Below are 21,464 nucleotides of genomic sequence, written 5' to 3'. Positions count from 1 at the left end.
AAAAATACACAAGTGTTGTAGTGGTGCATGCTATGTCCACAAATGGATCATGAACTCCAGCAGAATTTATTGGGCTTCATGGAGATAAAATTTTCTAGATATGTACACTCAACTATAGTGCAATATTTGCATGAAGGAATCAGCAGCTCTAATCAATTGTCCTAAGTTTTCAAGTAGGTATGACTCATTTAAGCAAACAGTGTTTAATCCAGGTCCACGAATCACAATCCTGTTTACTCCTACATGCCATAGCATTTTGGGGGCTCCGGTAGAGGTCTTTCATATCACCCACTGCCTGGTCCTTTTCCAGGAGTTGAGAAGTGCAGATCTAGATCCAGATTAATGCCATAATTCAGATCAGGAGGTATTTTATTAATAAGTAAACACACATCTATGTACAACACCCATCAACTGAACTCAACCTTGTCTAACTGACAAAGCTGAAATGTTGGCTCTTAGAAGATTCTATTCATTCAAGATAGAGTCACATATTATTGTCAAGGGCTGAACCTTCTGCACGCAGAACATGTGTTCTACAACTGAGCTATGGCCCTTTAAAATACTCAGCTTTCTTGCTATTTAAATTTTGAATAAATCTTAAGAACGTTGCCCCTCCTCCATTTAAATCTGCTTTTCTTGTCTCCTCCTCATGGCGGCCTTGAAAACAGGATGTCACAGACCCGTTCCTGCCATGCACATGGCCTAAGAATAATTGTCGCACTGTAGGCACGGGCGTTTTAAAAAGCACTCCGCAGTCCCCCTTGCTTCCCCCGCCGGCACTCATCTGCCCCGGCGTGCCGTGTGGCTGTGCGCGCGCTGCTTTGGCACAGAGTCCTTTTGCCAGGAAACCCAATTCTTCCCCGATTGGCAGGATCCCGCCCTCGGGCGCCTGTAAGGGCGCCACTTACACCGCGCGAGGCGGTTTTTTTTTGTGGGTGTGGCGGGACATGCGGCCAGTGTTGTGGGAGAAGTGGCCGGCGCCTGAAAAGCACCCGCGTCTCCGGGACTTCGGCACTGCATTTTACATCTCCCCGCGCCGGACAGCCTGCTCCAAGGGCGCCTCCCCAACCCCATTTCCACCCTGCAGGCGCGCAAAGCGCCGCGCTCCGCAAGGGAGGTTTCTGTCGGGCGCGTGGGTCGCCACGCATTGCATACAGGGGGCTCCACAACAAGCGCCTCCCTCTTTCCTACGATGATGATTACAGTATTACTACTACTATCCCTGTGTGATTGTTGGAAGAGAGATTAGGCCCCACGAAGCTTGCCCTGTTGCCCTGCTTGCCCCCCCCCCCTTAAAGCGGGCGACGCGTGTCCGGTTTTCTCCAGGCAGCTGCAGCCGCTGCTCGTCCGAAGGCGGTGCGCCGAGGCCGCCGCGGTGCGTTCTCGCGACACTTCCCTTCTCGCTAGCGGTTATCTCGACGTTGTGGAGCAGCCGGAGCCAGCCCGCTAAGCGAAGCGAGCCCTTTTTGCAGTAGCGCCCGCCGCCGCCGCCTTGGTTGTCCTGGGAAAGGGCGACGCCGCCACCGTCACCCCTTCAGCCTCCCCATTCCCTTCCCGAGAACCGCCGCCTCCACCCCCCTCCGCTCTTGTTCCCGCCCTGGCGGGCGCGCGCAACCACATCCACACGCGCACACTCGGCTCTCTCTCGCAGACCCAGGTAGAATTCGGCTGCCTTCGCCCGCTCCTCTCCGCGCATCCCTCAGATTTGCAGGTGGCGTGTCAGGTGTTTCGCTTCGTGGTTCTCTTCTTCGCCACCGCACCCCTTCCTCTTTTTTTGACGCCAGGAAAAGCCTTTTTATTTATTTTTTTCTCGCTTGCGGGGGAAGCTTTTCGGGGCAGGAAATAAGATGCAGCCTCTCTGTTCTTCTTGCAACGGGCACTGACTAGCCGAGAGGAAGCCACGAAGAAGAAGCAGCAGCTACGACGGGCGGAGGAGGAGAAGAGGGCAGTTTCCCGTCATCTGCACGCCGCCGTCGCTGCCTTCTCGCTCGTCTCTTCTCCCTGCCGGACCTGCAGCCACCTCAAAACTTTCAGCCTGTCTGGCGGAGCCCCAACGCGACATCAATGGGTGAGTGTGGACGACACCGGCTGGGCTGGGAGTGCGCGGGAGTGCTCGTGCCTGCGCCTATCCCTCCCCTCCCGCCGCCTCCTCTCTCTCTCTCTCTCTCTCGGCCAAAGGAGACTTGCTGCGTGGCTCATTGTAGAGACCAACCTTGCACGAGCCCCTCGACGTCGCTAGCAGGCCGAGGCAGCCAGTCGCTGCCCTCTGAACCAAGTCTGCAGGGAAAGCCTCTCATCGGGATACCGCATTATATTTTGAATAATAGTAATACTAGCAACCACACATCGTGGGCTAGATCGGCGAAACGCGAAGGTGTGCCCCCCCCCCAATATTTTTCTTTTCTGGGTGTGTGAGCGTGTTTCGGTGTAGGGGAGCAACCCTGCCTTATTCTCTTCGGAGACCTTTAACTCTTCGCTTGCCTCTCCCTCCCTCCCTCCCTCGGTGTTGACTCTGTTAGCGTCGCCACGCATGTGGCGAGATGTAACCGGAACCGTGTGAATGAAAGAAGGCCAAAAATAAAACAAAAACCCGAACCAAAACAAAAAAACCGCACAACGGCACCTTGCCACGCGCGGACAGAATATGTGCGTTTGTTAAAGAACACACACACACACCCCTTCGCTCTCCTGTGGTGCCGCCCTGTGCACGACCCTGCGTGGCCAGCTGTAATGGAGAAGGGCGCCCGGGGGCCCGAGACGGATGAAGTGGAGATAAGATAAAAAGAGGGGTGGGAAGAGAGCCTGTTTGCACTTCTTCTGCCTCTGGTGTGTGTGTGTGTGTGTGTGTGTGTGTGTGTGTGTGAATGAGAGAGAGAGAGAGAGAGAGAGAGAGAGAGAGAGAGAGAGAGAGAGAGGGCCGATGCAAAAATCAGCCCTCGCTGCCTGACAGGAAATCGGAGGGGCGTGCTGTGCCTTTGACATTTTTTCGAGGGAGGGGAAGAGAGTCTCTCCCTTTCTCCAGCCCCCCTTACCCCTCCCCGCACCGCGCGAAATGCCTGGTTGGCAGCTTTGCAGAGCATCTATCCTCCCTTCCCTTGGAGACGCCTCATAGTCCATGATGAGGAAGCCGAGGCTCTGCTGTATAGCCCCGCTGGCTTACCTGTGTGCAGCTCTCTAGGCCGGACTCTAGGGGCAGCTCTCAGACCTGGAGGTGTGGCCGGCTTTTGGAAGAGGCTGCGGCTGGCGAGCCTCATCGATCCTGGCAGCCATCCATCAAGGAAAGGGCAGTCTAGGGTTACCAGATGTTGTTTGCCGCAGCAGCACCATGGAGGGATGGAGGGATCGTGGGTCCGACCATCAGTGCTCTGGAATGTCCTCCCTCCACTCCCTTGCTCTTATTTTGGTTTTGTTTTGGTTTTTTAAAAAAACACAACTTGTAATTGGCAAGCCAAAGGGTATGCCTGATGCTAGAACATGGCTTTTCAGGAAAGAGAGCAGCAACAAACAAAAATTAAAACGTTGAGCGTAGTAGGGAGTTCATCATGGAGGTAGAAAGCCCAAGAGGTTTGTGAGGAATCTCTTGTGTCGCATGTCAGCGAGAGTTAGGGAATGAATCATCCATTTATATCGCTGTCAGGGGCTCTGGAGAGGCAGGAGAGGCAGCCGTGCCAGGCACTAGCAATCTGAAGGGCAAGCGGCCTGTTTCTGCCTGAAGAAGGGGCTACATTCACGCTTCCACCATGTGTTTGTCATAAATACAATGCGCTCTCTGTTGCAAGCATTCATGCTTTTGGAAAGTGGGGTGTTGAGCTCTTCTGCCATAGCGACCCTATAGTGTTACATAGTTTTTTTAGAACATTAAAAAAAACCACTTGTATGCAATATTTGTTTAGAAGGCACCAGGCTGGAAGGAATAAAATGAGAGGAGTTTGGGCAATTTTCAGTCAGTACAGTACATGAATATGGAAAGGTTTTGGGGTGGGGGGAGTCATTCCTTGTTGATGACTTAGCAAGCTTTTGAGCTGGCCAACTATTTAAGTAGGGATTTGCAACTGTAGTTCCTGTGTGGGTCACATGATTTGCACCAGTTTTTCACTGCTGAGCTTCAGTTACTGCTGTAATATAATGAAGTTCATTCAGTATGTTGGTATTGCATTCAGATGCACTGATCTGAGTTCAAATGCTATATTTAATTCACCATTCAATGCTTCTGATGTTGTAATATTCAAGGGTAGAAGGATTGTGCTGGTCACCCTGACATTAAACTTTAATATACAAGTTGCTGTGTCCATGTATTTTGCTCATTCATCTATATCTTGATTCAATTCTGCTACCTGTCAAGTTTAAATTGAGAAGGATCATGCAATATTTTGCTTCAGTACATTGATATTTTAGGGGAACTTAGTTTCTCAGACAATTTTTTTCTGCATTTCTTTCTGTATGTAGATTCTGATATAGATGTTCAGAGACCTACCCAAAAAAGAAACATTTTACTTACAGCTGGCGTTGCAAAATCTGTTACTGGGGATGATGTGATTGTCAGCTGCAACATTTTAGAATAAGCTTCAGAGTTTGCTTCTACCTTAATATGGTTCTTGAGAAATTAATGGTTTGCTCTATACACATTTTGGCATTGATAGTGTCTTTTTGTAGTGATTGTTGGAGGGTATTGATAAATTTATTTATTTTTGACAATATCGCTTAATTACTATCGCTTCTTAAGTTGTGGGCAAGAAAGGTAAATGGTAAAGGGGCCCCTGAGCAGGGCCGTCTTGAGCAGATCGCGCACCCTGGTGCTGAGGGGCGGAGATCGCTCCGCCGCCCGACCCGCCCTCGCAGGGCGCAATAGGTTTCCACGCGGCTTTGCCACGCGGCACCCTCCTTGCCAGGTCGGCGCCCAGCTTACCAGCACCCCGCCATGGTGCACTGCACCACCGGGGGTCTATGTAGAGCCGGCCCTGCCTGACCATCAGGTCCAGTCGTGTCCGACTCTGGGGTTGCGGCGCTCATCTCGCTCTATAGGCCGAGGGAGCCAGTGTTTGTCTGCAGTCAGCTTCCGGGTCATGTGGCCAGCATGACAAAGCTGCTTCTAGAGAACCAGAGCAGCGCACTGAAACGCCGTTTACCTTCCCGCCGGAGTGGTCCCTATTTATCTACTTGCACTTTGATGTGCTTTCGAACTGCTAGGTGGGCAGGAGCTGGGACCGAACAACAGGAGCTCACCCCGTTGCAGGGATTCGAACCGCCGACCTTCTGATCAGCAAGCCCTAGACACTGTGGTTTAACCCAAGTAACTCAATACAATGAAAATAAAAATAATTTCAAACTATAAGATGAGAATTTAGTTAAAATGTTTGATGGAATAAAGAAGTATTCAGTTGGTACAAGGTGTTCAACAGGGACAGGGCCTGTCTCACTTCAACTGGGAGTTCCTTAAAATTGTGCCTGCGGTACTGAACTCATGGCTCTTGGTGGACACAAGTCATGTATCCAAGCCATGGGGGCACTACTGCCCATGACTCTGCAAAAGACGTCCATTATCAGGCAGGTGATGTAAGGAAGGAATCAGCTGGTCCTTGATGTATCCAGGACCTAAGTTCTTAAGAGCCTTGGAAATCAGTACAAGAATCTTGAACCTGGCCTGTTAGCATATGGGCAGCCAGTGCAAGCTTTTGAGCACCCAGGATATGTGCTTTCAATATTCTGTCCCCATCAGCAACCTAGCTGCTGTGTTTTGCACCAGCTAGAGCCTCCGGACCAGACCCAGGGGCAGCCTCACATAGAGCAATTCCTCCCCCATACCATTCAAATTATGCAATACATGTGCCTTCTGTACCCAGAAAGTCACAGCTTCTGTGCTAAGAAAATCTGTATTCTGTTGTTAAGATGTGTAATGCAAATTATATATACAGTAGAACCTTGGTTGTCGAACGCCTTTGTACTAGAACATTTTGGCTCCCAAACGCCGAAAACTCGGAAGTAAGTGTTCCGTTTTTCAGAAGCTGAACATCCAATGCAGCTGTCGGCTATTGTTTCTGGGGCGCCTGTACCAATTGGAAGCCTTTGTTTTCGAACATTTCGGAAGTCGAATGGACTTCTGGAATGGATTACATTCGAGAACCAAGGTACCACTGTATTGTAATAAGAAACGCCTTGGCTACTGTGTCTGCACCAGTTATATTTCATGGCAGTTGGGTCTGAAGGTGCTTCAAGTTGCATATGCAGCCTCTTATGTGTCTTGTCACTATTAGTTTTACATGTTCTTTTTTTTGAAGTGTGAAAATTACCTGAAATGCAATGATTTGGAGCAGATCCAAACTAGGTTTCTGCAACTGAAAAAAAACTCCTCCTATTCACAGATGGAACCAAGATCCAGTGGATCTGCAGGAAGAGGAGGAAAAGGCAGTTTTCACCAATACCTCCTGCAGAACTCCATGCCGCCTCTCATGCTGCTCTGGAGGGTGTCCAAACCTTCTGAAGCAGATTGGGGGACACATGGTACAAAGTAGTTGGTAAAAGTCAGTTCCCTCCATCTGCTGATAGGAGGTCAAGGGATGCTGTTGCCAGGGGATACCTAACTAGGATCCAAGCCATTATCCCAAATATTTGTGTGAGCTAACAGGTTCCTTCATCCTGCCTTATAGACCCTCATCCACTCTTATTAATATGGATGATCTACATACTGTTTGGAGGGATGCAATGTACTGTGTCCACATTACATGACACAATTTGATTTGTCTGTAGCAGGCAGTACTGCAGTGTGCCTCCCTACCACAGTAACATAACACCACCTGCTTCCCAACCATGTGCTCTCCCACTGAGCTATGGACCTTAACTGGATTGATTTTTAGCTTGCTAAATTGTTAGTCATCAACGACAGACCTAAACACCTGTCATTTAAGACTCTCCCCCCCTGTCCCAAAAAGGGATGGAGAAATGGTAGCCCTTGATGTTGCTGGGCTCCAACTCCCATCAGCCTTAGCCAGCATGGCCAGTGGTCAAGGATGATGGGAATTGTAGTCCAGGAACATCTTAGAGGGCAATAAGTTCCCCATCCCTGTTTTAAAGGAAAAGGTTTTCAAATGTCACATAGTGATTTGGATTAATCCTATTATTTCACAGTCATTGTGAGTTACAGAATATATAATCTATTATAGTAAAGAGAAGGTTTAAATTGTTCCTTAAATTTTGAATTCCTTTGTTAATGGTAAATACAACCATAACCATTTATCCAGTTGTAAAGAATGTGGGCTAGTAAATATTTTAATGGAGAACCTAGGAGGGAGGTATGTCTTGAAGCGAACTGAAAATAATACAGAATGACAACATGAAGCAAATTGACAGAATGCATAATAGAAAATACAAAGTTGAGACATACTGTAAAACAAAATAAATACAAATTATTCAAATGTTTGTGTTGTTTCTTAACACATAGGTATATTGGGTATTGGACACCATTGATCTATGGTCAAATTTGAGAAAGCTGTAACATACTGAGAAACCCTATTTTTTTGTCATGCACATAGCATGTCGGTTTGTGTTTATATATTACATAATTCCCCCCCCCCTAAAACTAAATTTACATTACAGAACCAATTTCCCACTGTTGCATAAACCCTCATCTCTGGTTTGTGTCTAGTGTGCAGTCTGGTGTGCTGTTATTGCTTTGCTACTGGATAGGAGCATTTAACACTTGGATAACTCGACAGTGCTGATTTTTGTCCATTAGGGACTCACTCAGTGGAGAAAATAATTTACCCTCAAGGCTCTGAGATATATTAAACTACCATCTTGTGGTTAAAAACCTTACAAAGTTTCTTTTTGAAGAGTTTGCTTTAATACCAACATGGTTTTCTTAAAATTGCAGGGTAGGAAGGAACAAAATGATAGTTGTGTTTGAAGCGACTGATGCAAGTCAGACAAGCCCCTGCATATTCACAATCCAAATCGCAGTCTACCCCAGTGGGATAGTTGATATAAACTACATAATGTTACTGCTTTGAAAATAGATCCCGATAATACAACCATGAGAACCAAGCTGTATTATCTAGGGATGACCCAAATAATAAGAGCAACAACCCAGGGTCTCTCGGTATCCCTCCTCACAATTCAGCAAAAGTCTTCCATAGAGCCTGAAAATACCAATTGAATGCAAATCTCTGGAGTCTTTTGCTTTTAGTTGTGCCATATCACTGGTTTCCATGCTAGGTTCTCTTGAGCACCCACATTATTTTGAATATCTTAAGATCCCCTTTTCCTGCTGCAAGTGTGTCTCTTTGTGGGACAGAATGTCAGAAATAGTGCTGGGAGTATATTGCACTAGAGTGCCATAAAATACCGGTGATAATTTCCATTTGCCTTTGTGGCTTAATACCCAAAACTATTACATGTGTTTAAGATTAAAATGGTTCATTTTTTTCCATTTTCTGGGCCATTTTGTCAACTTTAATACCAGTATTCTCTATGTTCTTTATGATTGCTTGTAAGCTAGCTTGGCGTAGAAGTTGCTTTGTAAGCAAAGTTATGTGTTTCCAAAAAATGATCATTTTTTTGGTGAAAGCCATGAAATGTTGGGATTGAAAAGTTGTTTGAGGGTGCTGTATAATAATGTTGTGTGACTGAGTCAATTTCCAAGCAAAAGACACACATGAAGCCAGAAAACATTATTTGGGTACCCCAGTTTGCTTAAATTGAGCCACAAACCCCCACACATTGGTTGTATTAATGAAGTCTGTAATTCCTGACGATCCACAGGACTGATGTTTGCAGAGCTGCTCCTTTTCTAGTCTGTGATCCATTCACACAACCTAATTTCCATGTTGAAATATAGGTGAAGTTAAACTTTTCACGATTCACTTTATGGGAAGATGGTTGAGTGGCGAGCAGCCAAACTACTTTCCTCCCATTCATTCATCCATTTCTGTTTTTAGTGTGTGTCTACCTTATTCACAGAGTTGAAAAGTTCTGAAAGTCCACTTTGCCTGGCCACCACCTGCACTGTACCAGCTTTTCTACTTGTCTGTTTCCTAGGGATAAACCCATTAATTCTTCCTGCCATGGTATGTTATAAGCAGGGAGCAGGCATCCTAAGCTTGTGACTGCTCCTGGGAAAACTCACACCCTTGAAATCTAATCAAAGTACACCTGTTTCCAGAACGCCCCACCTAGCTCTGAAACTAAACACACAAGGGGCATTGTGATGTCACATGCCAATCTCAAAATGTCGTTTCTGAACAGACTGTGTTTAGTTTCAGCTAGTTGAGATGTGAAAATTCAGAGCTTTCCAAAATCACTGCTGCTTACAGGTCAGTTTGCTCAAAATGGCTTATACAAATGAAGCAAGCCATGCCATGTACTTCAAGGTGGAGGTAGAAAGCTATTTGTCTCTTCTGTGGTTTATTGTGTGTTGACGTTGATTCTATAACTGTGTAAAAGAGAGATTTTTCAACTTGGCTCTTGGTTCTGTCATTTGTGTTTCTGAAATCTCCTGGGCATAATGTTTTCCCTCTCCACACTTCCTTGTCAAGTCCTATGGTTTTCCTTACTTTGAGTGATTGCTTATATTTGCTAGCAATCGCTTAGGCACAGGCAGTAAAATCCTAGAAACTAAGAGGCTCCAGAGATCTCTGCACACCAGCTTGTGAATCCCCTTATATATCTTGTGCATATAAACACCATATAACCACTTTTAGATAGATAGCACACAAGGCCAGAAGAACTGGTAGTACAATGCAACAAGTAGACAGCTCATTTGGGAGGAGACATGTATGACAAACATGTCCCCGGGACAAGAGTTCAAGGCCCACTAGTGAAGCAATTTTCATCTGGGGAGGAAGATCCTCTTCTCAGGGAATGAAAGGGAAGTGTAGTGGACTTGGGTTAGAAAGGGACAAGACAGTGTTGAGCCCTGCCAAGGAAATGGTGCAATTAAAGCTAAATGCACTTTTTTTTTGAGATCACTGGTTGTGATCTCCCAATAGAAAACGCTCAGTCTTGAGATTGTTTGCAGTGTCTGAGCCAATCACCTGGTTCTCACATGATTGAAGATGCCTTTTGTATTTCACAGCCTCTGCCATCCCATCACTCACATTCACACCACAATCAAACTTCTTACCTTGGAAGGATCTCAAGTGGCCAGAGAGTGATGTTGCATTTGCATTACTGCAGGTGCCACATAATACCCATTTTGCATTTGTAAGAACTTGTTCATTTAGTGTGGCAGCACCTGTACTTTGGAACTCCCTGCCTATTGAGATCAAGTAAGCACCTTCACTGTACGGGCAACAACTGATTGATGCATAAATGCACACGGCACCAAACCTAGAAGTGACCTGAAAATGACATTCATGACCTCCCTTTCCACTCTTGGAGTTTCCTGTGTGGGAGATGCTGCCACCTGCTACTGAGGAAGGAAGGAACTCATTGGTCAAGACAACTTAGCCAATGCTCAGTGTTTCTGTATTATCTGGTGAAAAGAGAGAGATTGCTGCAGTCATATTTGGAAACACCGGTTCTCTCTTCCCTTGCATGCCTGTGTGTGATGCTTCGCCTTTGCATCCATAGCTGGCAGAGTAAAGTTCAAGATCCTGTTGGGTTTTGTGTCTGGATTCATGAGGCACAGTCTGTGAATCCCAAGACAAGTGTCAGCAACTCCCCCCCCCCCCTTCATGCATTCTGAGGCCCAAGGAATTTGTGCAAGCAGAGAGAGCGAGAAAGAACCCCATGCTATGTGCGTTAATGTCTGAGCAATGGACACATGTAGTGCTGTGTGTAGGATGGAAGGAAGGAAGGGGTTGTGTGCCATGTGTTTTGGCTCTCTGACAGAATTCAGTGGAAGCATTTATAAATAACACCACACAGGAACAAAGGAAGTTGCCTCAGAACACGGCAGAGTATTTGTCCATCTTTGCATATATAAAAGGTCCCATGCTGAACCCTGAGCACTTCCAGTGAAGTGAACTAGGTAGCAATTGGTGGTTGAGGCCACTGCCTGAAGACTCAGGAATGCGGCTGCAACCAGTTAGTAGACTGCACTGGGTTTGATTTCCATTCCATAAATCTTGCCCAGACTATCTATTCTGACTCATTGCAGCAGGTTTCCTGGGTCTCAGACAGACATCTGCCATTCATCACCTGCTATCTGATCCTTTTAATGGCAGTTGCCGGCCAGAGAAATGACACTGCAGATCATCTAGTAGTCCAACCTGCTGCAATGCAGGAATATGCATATGGGGATTGAACCTTGGCATTATCAGCACCACGCTCTAACCAACTGAGCAAGACACATGCTTAACCACTGAGCTGTCATGATCCCACTGCTGTTCATTTTTGGCCTCTCTGCTAGAGTTGCTCTGGACTATGCCAGGGAAATAGGCTAGGATTGGTCCAGTTTTGGAGCCACAGTGCTCCGGTTTATTTTGTGTTCTGTTTTCACCTTCTGCCTGCTCTTCCTTCTACCTTTTATTTCTAATAAAATTCCTTGATATGATTGCTAAGTGTGTGCCAACCCCAGGATTCTAGAATCACCATGTATCTAAACACTTGGAATTCATGGTAGTGTTGCAGGAGATCTGCGCATTCTTCTGAGATCCAGGAGAGACTAGGGGAGTACGGACTGGAAAATGCAGGGTGCATTGGTCTCAGAGTTCCTGGGTTTTAGGAAGTTAGCGGAGCCAGGGAAATGAGCATGCTGCTTTTATCTTGCAGTAGGATAAGACACTGTCATGGACTGGTTTTATGCTGAGGAATAGTGGTGGGAACCAGCTGGGAAACCACCAAGGCAAAAAGGCTCAGAGCCCGGATAGTGGTGGTGAGACGTCAGTGAGAAGAGGGAAGAGGAGGTGTCTTAAGTTGGAGGGGTAACAGGGCTCAGTGAGTTGGAAGAGTCTGTGGCAGATAGAAGTTCAGAATCAGAGGCAGAAGCTAAGGCAGGCTAGTGAGAAGAGGGAAGTGAAGAGGCAGAGATGAGTCAGGCTGGTGAAGAGTCACAGGTGCCTCCCCCTCCTGCTATGACAAGCTTTCCCCCTCCCCCCGACTCCCAGAAGCAGGAGAGGCATGAAACGGGTGGAGCAAAGACAGGCACAGTCTTGGATTGTGTTATGTACTGAGCTGAATCCTAAAACAATAGAATCCAGAATACAGCAGTCTGACTAGTCCGCAGGAGCCACCCAATCCAGCTCCAGGCGGAAGTGAATCTGCAACCTGATTGGCCTGCAGGAGCAGCCAATTAGGCTGCTGGCAGAATTGAATCTGCAACCTGATTGGCCTACAGGCGCAGCCCTGAAGTACCCAATCACGCAAGGCCCATTGTGTAAATAATGTATATAAGCAGACGTTTTGGGGAAAGAACCATTCTTCTCTTCTTCTGTTGCTACTACAAGCCGAATAAAGAGCATGAAATTCACTCTCGACTCCGAGTATATTTCAGATTGCTTGGAAAAATCTTGAAGAGGAGGAGACATAGATAGCTGTTGGGAGGCAGGAACCTTTAGTCTGATTTTATTGATTAAGACCATGACCTGCTAAGGTCATTAGACCTGAAACTCAGCCAAGTCTGTGAAGAGCATGTTTTTTGCTAATAAAGAGTTAAATTCAACTCTGAAGTGTGTGATATCTACTCAACACTGAGTAGACTAATTGAAATCAGTGGTTTTAAGTAATTTGCCTATTGACTGTACTCTTGAGTATGACTAATGTTTCGTACTGCCCTATGTGAATTCCTATAGTTGATCTTCTATGTTCTTCTTTCTCCCTGTGGTCCAAAGAATTCACAGCATCAGCGAAAATATTTGAGGCGTGTTGTAGTTTTGGTCATCTGTATTACACAGTGTCAGCTTTTGTGGAATCTGCTTCATTCTTGAACGTCTGCTGAAAAGTCAGGGATCTCTGCCCATTGTAATGAATGTGTGTCTGGCAGGGTGTCCTGTGGATTCTAAAGTGGACAGTAGTCTTTCTCTAGCAACCAACAGACTAATTCTATGGCTATTTGCTCTTATTTATTAACAGACCAATTCTCAGAAATATGCCCTATTTTGTTCAACAGAGCCACTTCCTAGTTCTTTTAGGACAGAGCCCCCCCCACTCCGTTGTTAGTGCCCTTTGATTGGAAGAGAAAATGGTGGCTGTTAGGTATGGTGTTTTTTGCATCCATTTGATCTGAGGACAAAATTTGAGAGCACCAATCTTACTAAGATTAAAGATGGAAAAATGTAAAGCATGCCCATTTATTTTGGTATTATTGCACTCAACTGTAGCAGGGTTGTAAGATTTCATTGGTGGATTAATCAACTAAAGATTTGATAGCAAATTAATTTGATAGCCAGTTCATCAGCGGGGATGAACATTAAGAGCAAGACTGCCTTCCTTCTTTCCAGCCTCCTTGCTGAACTTGGTGGGAAAAACTGAAAGATAAAGTACTTGGATTTCCAAACTGAAACTACTATGGCTTTCTTACAATAAAGCCCACTGACAACCAGCTACTTTGCTAAAAAGAATGCAATTGGTGTTCTAAATCAGCATCTTCAGCAATGTTGAAAGAATGGAATTTGAACTTCTTACCATTATATAGAGAAGTGGGTGGGTTTGACTCCGTCATTGGTCTGATTCACAGTTCACATTAAGCCAAACTATGGCTTAGTGTGGGAAAGGAGATCAACAGCTGCTTTCCTTCCTGGCCATTTTGCTGTTGCACAGTGCTGAGCTCAACTGTGGTTTGAATTAGAGTGCCATTGAAGCCTGAGCTTTTGGTTTAGCTCTCCCAGACAAACCATGAGCTGTAAACCATAGCACAAACCTTAGTTACAGGTCATAGTTAGTCTAGAGAGAACTATGCATGAGCCCAAGTTTGGACAATGAAGTAAGCCAAGCTATGACTTGGGTCATCATGGCACAGCAGTAAAATGACTGGGAAGAAGCTAAGCTGCCATTTTTTCTGCTTTGGGAAGCTGCATGTTTATGTGTTCATGTTAAGTCACAGTTTGGTTAAACCTGATGAGAGGATTAGGCCTTTGTTGTTAAAATTATTAATCATACTTTCACAGAAGGACAACTGAAATTGGATGCATCCTGATTTTTAGGGAAGTCTGAAAATGGAACATGGTTACTTACCTTGTGTGAAACTTACAGCAGAAATCTGTCTCATAATAGCAATCAGATAGTAAACAAAATCTCTGATATGATGCAGGGGTGTGTATGTTTCATGTTTCCCAATTCTTGTATTGATGTAGGCAGGAATTTTTCAAGAGTGAAAGTCCTGTAAATGGTGCAGCCCTCGTGTTTAACTTAATGGAGGGAATTTTTTGCAATTGGTGAATAGAAAAAATCAATTCTCGTGTTCACCAGAAACGTATCTAAGTTTGCTGAATGTGGTCCGTATTTGCTAGTATTTCAATTTCCTTATTCAATCTGTATATTTTGGCAAGTTGGTCTTTTCTCTAATTTTGCAACATGGTTCTGAAGCAGGTTTTCATTTATGATTGGACATGATTGAATGCCATTTTGAATCAAGGTAGTGGACAACCTTTCAAAACAGCATTGATTTTTTGTTTCGTATAATTGTCAAGCAATGCTGCCAGGTAGGAGGTGGCCAGAAATGTATGTTTTAATTAAAACAAACCTTTTATTGCTAGAGAGAACATCACCCCTTCCTTGCTTCTTTTTAAGTAACAGGTGTATTATTATTATTATTATTATTATTATTATTATTATTATTATTAATTTTATTATTTATACCCCGCCCAACTGGCTGGGCTTCCCCTGCCATTCTGGGCGGCTTCCAACAAACATTAAAATACATCAAATATCACAGATTAAAAACTTCCCTAAACAGGGCTGCCTTTAGGTATTTTCTAAATGTCAGGTAGTTGTTTATCTCTCTGACCTCTGATGGGAGGGTTTTCCACAGGGCGGGTGCCACTACTGAGAAGGCCCTCTGCCTGGTTCCCTGTAGCCTCGCCTCTTGCAGTGAGGGATCCACCAGAAGGCCCTCGGCGCTGGACCTCAGTGTCCGGGCAGAACGATGGGGGTGGAGACGCTCCTTCAGGTATACTGGACCGAGACCGAATCAATGAACTCGTTTATTAGTTAAAGCTAGATTAATAAACTGAAAATCTTCATCCAGTTGACAGTCATAAATATATGTTCTACTCAAGAAATGCTAAGCATATTTTACTCAGTAGAAGTGTCAACAGGTTTTTTAATTCTAAACATGTGGTTACTGTACTAACATCTTGCATATGCCATTCCTAAATTCCATTAGCCGTCTTGCAAATTAATAGGGCCATTGCCATCTGTGACTCTGGGCTATGCCACTTATGTGTGAGTGTTTAATATTGAAAGTAAATGGAAACCATCTCAATGGTGGAGAGTCATTTTTGTGTGGGCAACCATTGGAGAGCTAAAACTTTCACGTCTGTTTTCTGATCATGGGTCATGATGGTGAATGATGCCTTGCCTTCCCCGTGAAATCTACTAAAGTACAGTACTTGCTGTTGCAGTGAACAGCATGTTTTTTTTTTAAAAAAAGTGTGGACTTTGCCATGTGTGTTGAGTTTAGCTTGTATAAGTAGGCAAGAGTCTCTGCTTTCAAGGATAAAGCTTCAAGGTTTCTGGAACACCCCCCCCCCCCAACCTTTCCAGCTATGTGTATTTAAAGAGGAAACTGAAAGTATTGCTTCTCTACTTGGACAAAGATCTATTCTACAGCTTTATGAATCTGTACTCATTTTTCTTCCCTTATGGCTTGCTTAGTAGTATAGGATTTCAGATTGTGGATTATTGGGTGCAAAATGCTGCCCACCCTGCTTTTTATGGTTTGTATATGCCTGCACTTTTATTTGTAGTTCCTTTAAAATAGGAGGCTAAAGTAGGAATATATTAGAAAATTATTATAATTGAATCAGTGGCACATGACACAGATCTGAATAACTTTTTTTTGTATTTATGGTGGCGCTGTGGGTTAAACCGCAGAGCCTTAGGGCTTGCCAATCAGAAGGTCGGCGGTTCGAATCCCCGCGATGGGGTGAGCTCCCGTTGCTCGGTCCCAGCTCCTGCCAACCTAGCAGTTCAAAAGCACGTCAAAGTGCAAGTAGATAAATAGGTACCACTACAGCGGGAAGGTAAACGGCGTTTCCGTGTGCTGCTCTGGCTCGCCAGAAGCAGCTTTGTCATGCTGGCCACATGACCTAGAATCTACAGCGTTTCTCAACCACTGTTCCGCGGCACACTAGTGTGCCGCGAGACGCTGGCTGGTGTGCCGCTACGTGCGGTGACGAGAAGGGCGATTTGCATCGTCACGTGCCTGGCGGCCGCTAATATACAGCACTGACCCACCGGAAAGGAAGCCGGCCGGGTCACGATGCGGGGCGAGCGCAGCTCTCAACAGCCACCACCATGGGAGGGTGGTTTTAGACAAACTTAAAGAAGCTGGCTGGATGAGCTCAACCTGAAACTTGCTGAGCAAAGGATTGTGCTGGCAGAGAAATCAGCGGCTTGTGAAGCCTTATTACAGGAGATTGCAACCAACACAGCAATTGGCAAGTGTTTCTTACAGTCATAATTATATAGTCAATATAGGGCGGCACAGAGTTAATTTTTTTAACTTTTTTAATGGTGGTGTGCCTTGTGATTTTTTTCATGGAACAAGTGTGCCTTGGCCCAAAAAAGGTTGAGAAACACTGACCTAGAAGCTGTACGCCGGCTCCCTCGGCCAATAACGCAAGATGAGCGCCGCAATCCCAGAGTCGGTCACGACTGGACCTAATGGTCAGGGGTCCTTTTACCTTTACCTTAAAATATACTAGCTATTCTGAATTCAAATTTGTTAAAAGCATTTCATCTTTTTTCAAAGCAGCAGACCTCTCCTGTTGTGTGTACAACATCCCTTCCTCTCCCTTTTCCCTCCAGTATGTAAAGTTATTTTTGTAAATTATTCCTATTTCTCTCATGTACTTGTTCTCATACAATTTTAATTGTCATTTTATGTAATAGCTTAGAGGACAATCCACAAAGCATTTCTCATGCCTAAATCAGCATTACTTTCATTATGCCTTGTAATGGTGGATCATTTTTTTAGAGTGTAATCCTATACATGTCTACTCTGAAGTAAATCCTATTGAGTTAAGTGTTCATAGGATTTCAGCCTCAGTAATTGTATTTGCATAACAATTTAGGTATAAAATAAAAAATGTTTTAGAAAAATGGCCTGTTAAAATAGCCAGCCATAGTTTGAGCCTTTTGACAATTTTAAGCTGTTCTAATTAGCAATGAGGGTGGTGAAAAGCTTCTTCGGAATGGTAGGTTAATTTTAAAGACGTGCAGCACTGCATCTTGCTAAATCATCTATGACAGAGCTTTAAAAGCCTGTATAGCCTTTTAAAAGAGGAAATGAATGGGATACAGATTTTTCTAATCACTGAGAAAGCTAACATAAGGAGTGAAATATGTAATGTTTCAAAACAATTCCTGTTGTTAATTACTGTCTTTTCAGGCAAATTCCAGGAAATTTGTTGTGAAAGAGTGAGGGGAAAGGGCCTTCCCCTAACTCCATATTTCTTCCAGTTTTAATTATTTACAAAATGTAAAGAAATGCTCAGTAGCAAAGAATCATACTTCCATGTAATTAGCAGTTCGATATTAAAGTAGGTTTTGGCACGGGGTGGCTAATCTGTGGCCCATTCACAGGCTGCTGCACTGAAACTCCCATCGTGCCTTACTATAGTATAGGCCATGCAGGCTGGGGCTGGTGGGAGTTGGAGTCTAAAAGCATCTGAAGAGTCACAGGTTATATCCCGCCTGCTGCATCATATGGCATTGTGAAATACTTGATTCTCTCCCCTCACCCCATGCACACTCACTGCCTTGTTTGCAATTTAAATAGCACACAAATTGATTAATATATAGATTATGTATAGTGTGGAAGCTTGCAACTCTTTGGAATTTCATAGCACAGGATTGCTGCTTTAGAATGCAGTTGAGCCAAAGGTGTACACTGTATTTGATGGAGCAGTTTTACCGTGCTAAAGTGTGTTCCTTGCCCACTGCTTCCTACAGCTTTTGCCCCTCCTTTCCTAGCTTGTTGTCATCTTCCACAGCTCTAAGGCTGGATATGAGTCTAGTAGTTGGAGGATGGGCTACAACTGGAGTGAACTGGGCAAATGAAAGGTTTGGCACCGTTTACTGCTTTCTGCTTCTCTGCTTGAAATAGCTGCCCTGTCCCGCTGCTTTACTGCTTCTGGGCGCAATCCATATTCTTAAAATAGAGTTATTCTGGTGCTCTTTTGACGGCTGTGCCTAGTATTGACTCGGAACAGAAGAAGCGCTCTGTTGAGTCAGGCCAAATGCCCATCTAGTTTGGTGTGCTGTTCCCAGAGTGGCCAACTTTGTGAAGCCTACAAGCAGCAATGCTCTTCTCACCTGTAATGGCTGCTTACCCAGTCGGGGGTGGGGGTGGCTGTTGCTGCCTGTTGCAGAGAACTACCCCTCAGGGAGCAGGTTGGCCGTTGGAGATTGGCGGGCTTTCCTGCCAGCTGCCTGGTTTGAATTCTACCTGGGCTGAGTGGTTTTGTCCAGTTTGTTTTCTCCTTCACAGTCTAGGCCAGGCATCCCCAAACTTCGGCCCTCCAGATGTTTTGGACTACAATTCCCATCTTCCCTGACCACTGGTCCTGTTAGCAAGGGATCATGGGAGTTGTAGGCCAAAACATCTGGAGGGCCGAAGTTTGGGGATGCCTGGTCTAGGCCTTGCTCCTTGGGGAGAGGTCGCTGCAAGTGGGTCCACAGTTCTTAGCAACTGGTATTCAGAGCCACAGTGCCTCGATGAGAGTGGATGTGGAGCACCTGTGTGGCTTATAGCCGCTGATAACCTCATCCTTCGTGAATTTGTCTATTCTATTTTAAAGCTATACAAATTTGGGTACATCAATATAACTTGAAGTGAATTCCATTGTTTAACCATCCCCTGTGCAAATAAGGACTTTTTTAATCTGTCCTGAATCTTGAGTCAGTTTCATTGGATTTCCCTGAGTATTATGAGTGACCGAGAAACTTTTCTCTATCTGCACCATGCATTTTTTAAATACACCCATCATGTCTCCCCACCCCCTAGGTCTTTTCTAAGCTATAAAGCCCTAAATATGGTTACCTTTCTTCATGAGAAAAGTTGCTTGATCATTTTGCTGCTGACTTTCAGTACATTATATGGTTGCCTGTCTGTTGGCTAGCCCCATGGATTATGTAGCTGTATCAAGTGTTGAGAAAGCTATGTTGGTTGCTTGTTTGCTCCTGGGTCCAATTCAAGATGATGGCGTTAACTTTTAAGGTTTTTAAATTATTTGGTTCTGGGGTGTCTCATAGGATGCCTTATTGAAAATCCATCCCCATGTGATAATCAGATGCAGCCTGCTGGCATCTGAGCTTGGAGGAGGCCCCTTTGTGTTCTGTATTTTCTTCTCTTCAGGATGCCCTCAGAGCCAGATTTTCAACACTTGTTGCTTTGGAAAGCAGGCGGAACCATTTCACTACGGCTTCGGGGACCTTATCTGTGGGCAGTGATTAATTAATGCTGAATGCTGCCGGTTATTTTATTACTGTATCTAACACGGTTGAATGATTTGTTTGATTGGATTTTTGATGTTTTAACCGTGTTCATGTGTTTTATTATTATGACAAAGTTATTAGTCACCTTGGTTGCTGTTTATGGGTTGAAAAGGTAGCATGATAATGGAAACATAAACTGTAATATGTAAGGCCATACAGGAAAGAGATAGATTTTGATGTACGGTAGCTGTTTCTTCATTATGATTATGCTCATTATTTCATAAGGCACATGCTTTCCATGCATAAAGTACAAGGTTCATTCTCCAGCATCTCAAGGCACTCTTTTCTGAAACCCCAGAAAGCTGCTGTTAGGCAGTGTAGACCAGGGGTAGGCAACCTAAGGCCCGGGGGCCGAATGCGGCCCAATCGCCTTCTCAGTCTGGCCTGGGGATGGTCTGGGAACCAGCATGTTTTTACATAAGTAGAATGTGTGCTTTTATTTAAAATACATCTCTGGGTTATTTGTGGGGCATAGGAATTTGTTCATTTCCGTCCCAAAAAATATAGTCTGGTCCACCACATGGTCTGAGTCCATCGTCCCATGGCTGGAAATGGTTGCTGACCCCTGGTGTGTAGACTGTAGTGAGCTAAATGTACCAATGGTCTAACTCAACATAAAGCAGCTTCCTATATCATTCTATTAACACCTGTAGTTGGGTACTATAGATTCACCCATAAAGCTTTCCTTAGTAAACAACAACAACAACAACAACAACAACAACAACAACAACAATGATTGATGTGGACACCTGATGCTGAGTGGTCATTTGGGAAGTCTAGGATGTATTGCAGGCAAGGAAGCCTGTGTGTGTGAAGAGCCCTGCTCTGCTGCTTACCACATTTTGACTATCTCAGTCACCTCATATAGTTAAATTTCTTCTATGTTGTCTCCCCTCACCATTATGAAAAAAGCAGGAAAACAATGCCTGAAACAGAATAATAGAAAATGGGCCGAGATTTGGCACAGTGCTCGCTTAAACTAACTATGGTTAATGTTAATCAGTTTCAGATGGCATAGCAAACTTTAGTTAACTATAAAAGGGGAAACAACAGTCTAAACCACTCCTTCTGTGCAGCCGTTGAGTTGCACACAGTCGGTGCCTTTGACAAAGGTATCTTACTGTCTCTAAATATCAGTCTAAAATCTCTGTTCCAGGCTTCTTGACAGTGGATTCATTATGGTTATAGCAGCATTGGTAATAATTGATTTTAATGCCACCTTACGGGGGTTTTCTTTTGCTGTTCCGATTTCACTGTTATAGAATGTCCTTAACAACCGATTGTGTTAGCATGGGAACAAACTTTCACCTTGTGATCAAAAATCACGTGTACTGGTTTGTTACAGATTTCTTTGGAGGGAATACCTGAGGAGATGTTCACTATATCATATTCACAATATTTCCAGGAAACTCAGTGGACTTAAGACTAACTCAAAGTGTTGCTTTCAAAGGCGCTTCAAGTATGCCTTAGTTGAACACAAGCCTATGACCTACAGGAGTCAGTGAATGATTTGTGTTTGACTTTAATTGGAGCTCTCAGACTTTTAACATTTGTCACAGCTTTTTTATTAATGTGGGAATACTGCAAATATGTACAAAGGGTTATACTGTTGGAATTCTGTATGTCTGTGCAGATTCAAGGTAGCAGTGAGAGAGGCTATTAAGTGGCAAACTTAATAAGATGTAATGGCCTGTCCAGGAGTGTCTATCCTCCTGGATGCTTGATATATAACTCTCTGTTTCTAAACAACTTCCAATAACATGTGAATTGGTTAATCTGGGTCTGTCAGGAGCAAATTTCTTTAAGATACGTTGTTGTTGTTGTTGTTGTTGTTGTTGTTGTTGTTGTTGTTCTTGTTAATAATCTTATTT

At 44.5% G+C, this 21,464-nt stretch overlaps 1 protein-coding gene across 4 annotated transcripts in view; it reads left to right on the top strand.

Moving 5' to 3' along the window:
- Positions 1-1,400: 1,400 nt before the first annotated feature.
- SH3KBP1 (SH3 domain containing kinase binding protein 1) overlaps positions 1,401-21,464 on the top strand; it is a 139,078-nt gene continuing 119,014 nt past the window's right edge. For 2 of the 4 annotated variants that reach the window (XM_035116820.3, XM_035116819.3), the window contains exon 1: positions 1,401-2,068. In XM_035116820.3, coding sequence (XP_034972711.3) covers positions 2,065-2,068 — 4 coding nt within the window. In that variant the 5' untranslated portion in view covers positions 1,401-2,064. The remainder of the gene's footprint in view (positions 2,069-21,464) is intronic. The other 2 variants (XM_088667790.1, XM_035116821.3) reach the window with 2 other exon arrangements.

Source organism: Zootoca vivipara, chromosome 4 (assembly GCF_965207765.1).
Source record: "Zootoca vivipara chromosome 4, rZooViv2.hap1.1, whole genome shotgun sequence".
NCBI classification, from domain to species: domain Eukaryota; kingdom Metazoa; phylum Chordata; class Lepidosauria; order Squamata; family Lacertidae; genus Zootoca; species Zootoca vivipara.
This window is presented reverse-complemented; position numbering and strand designations above follow the sequence as displayed.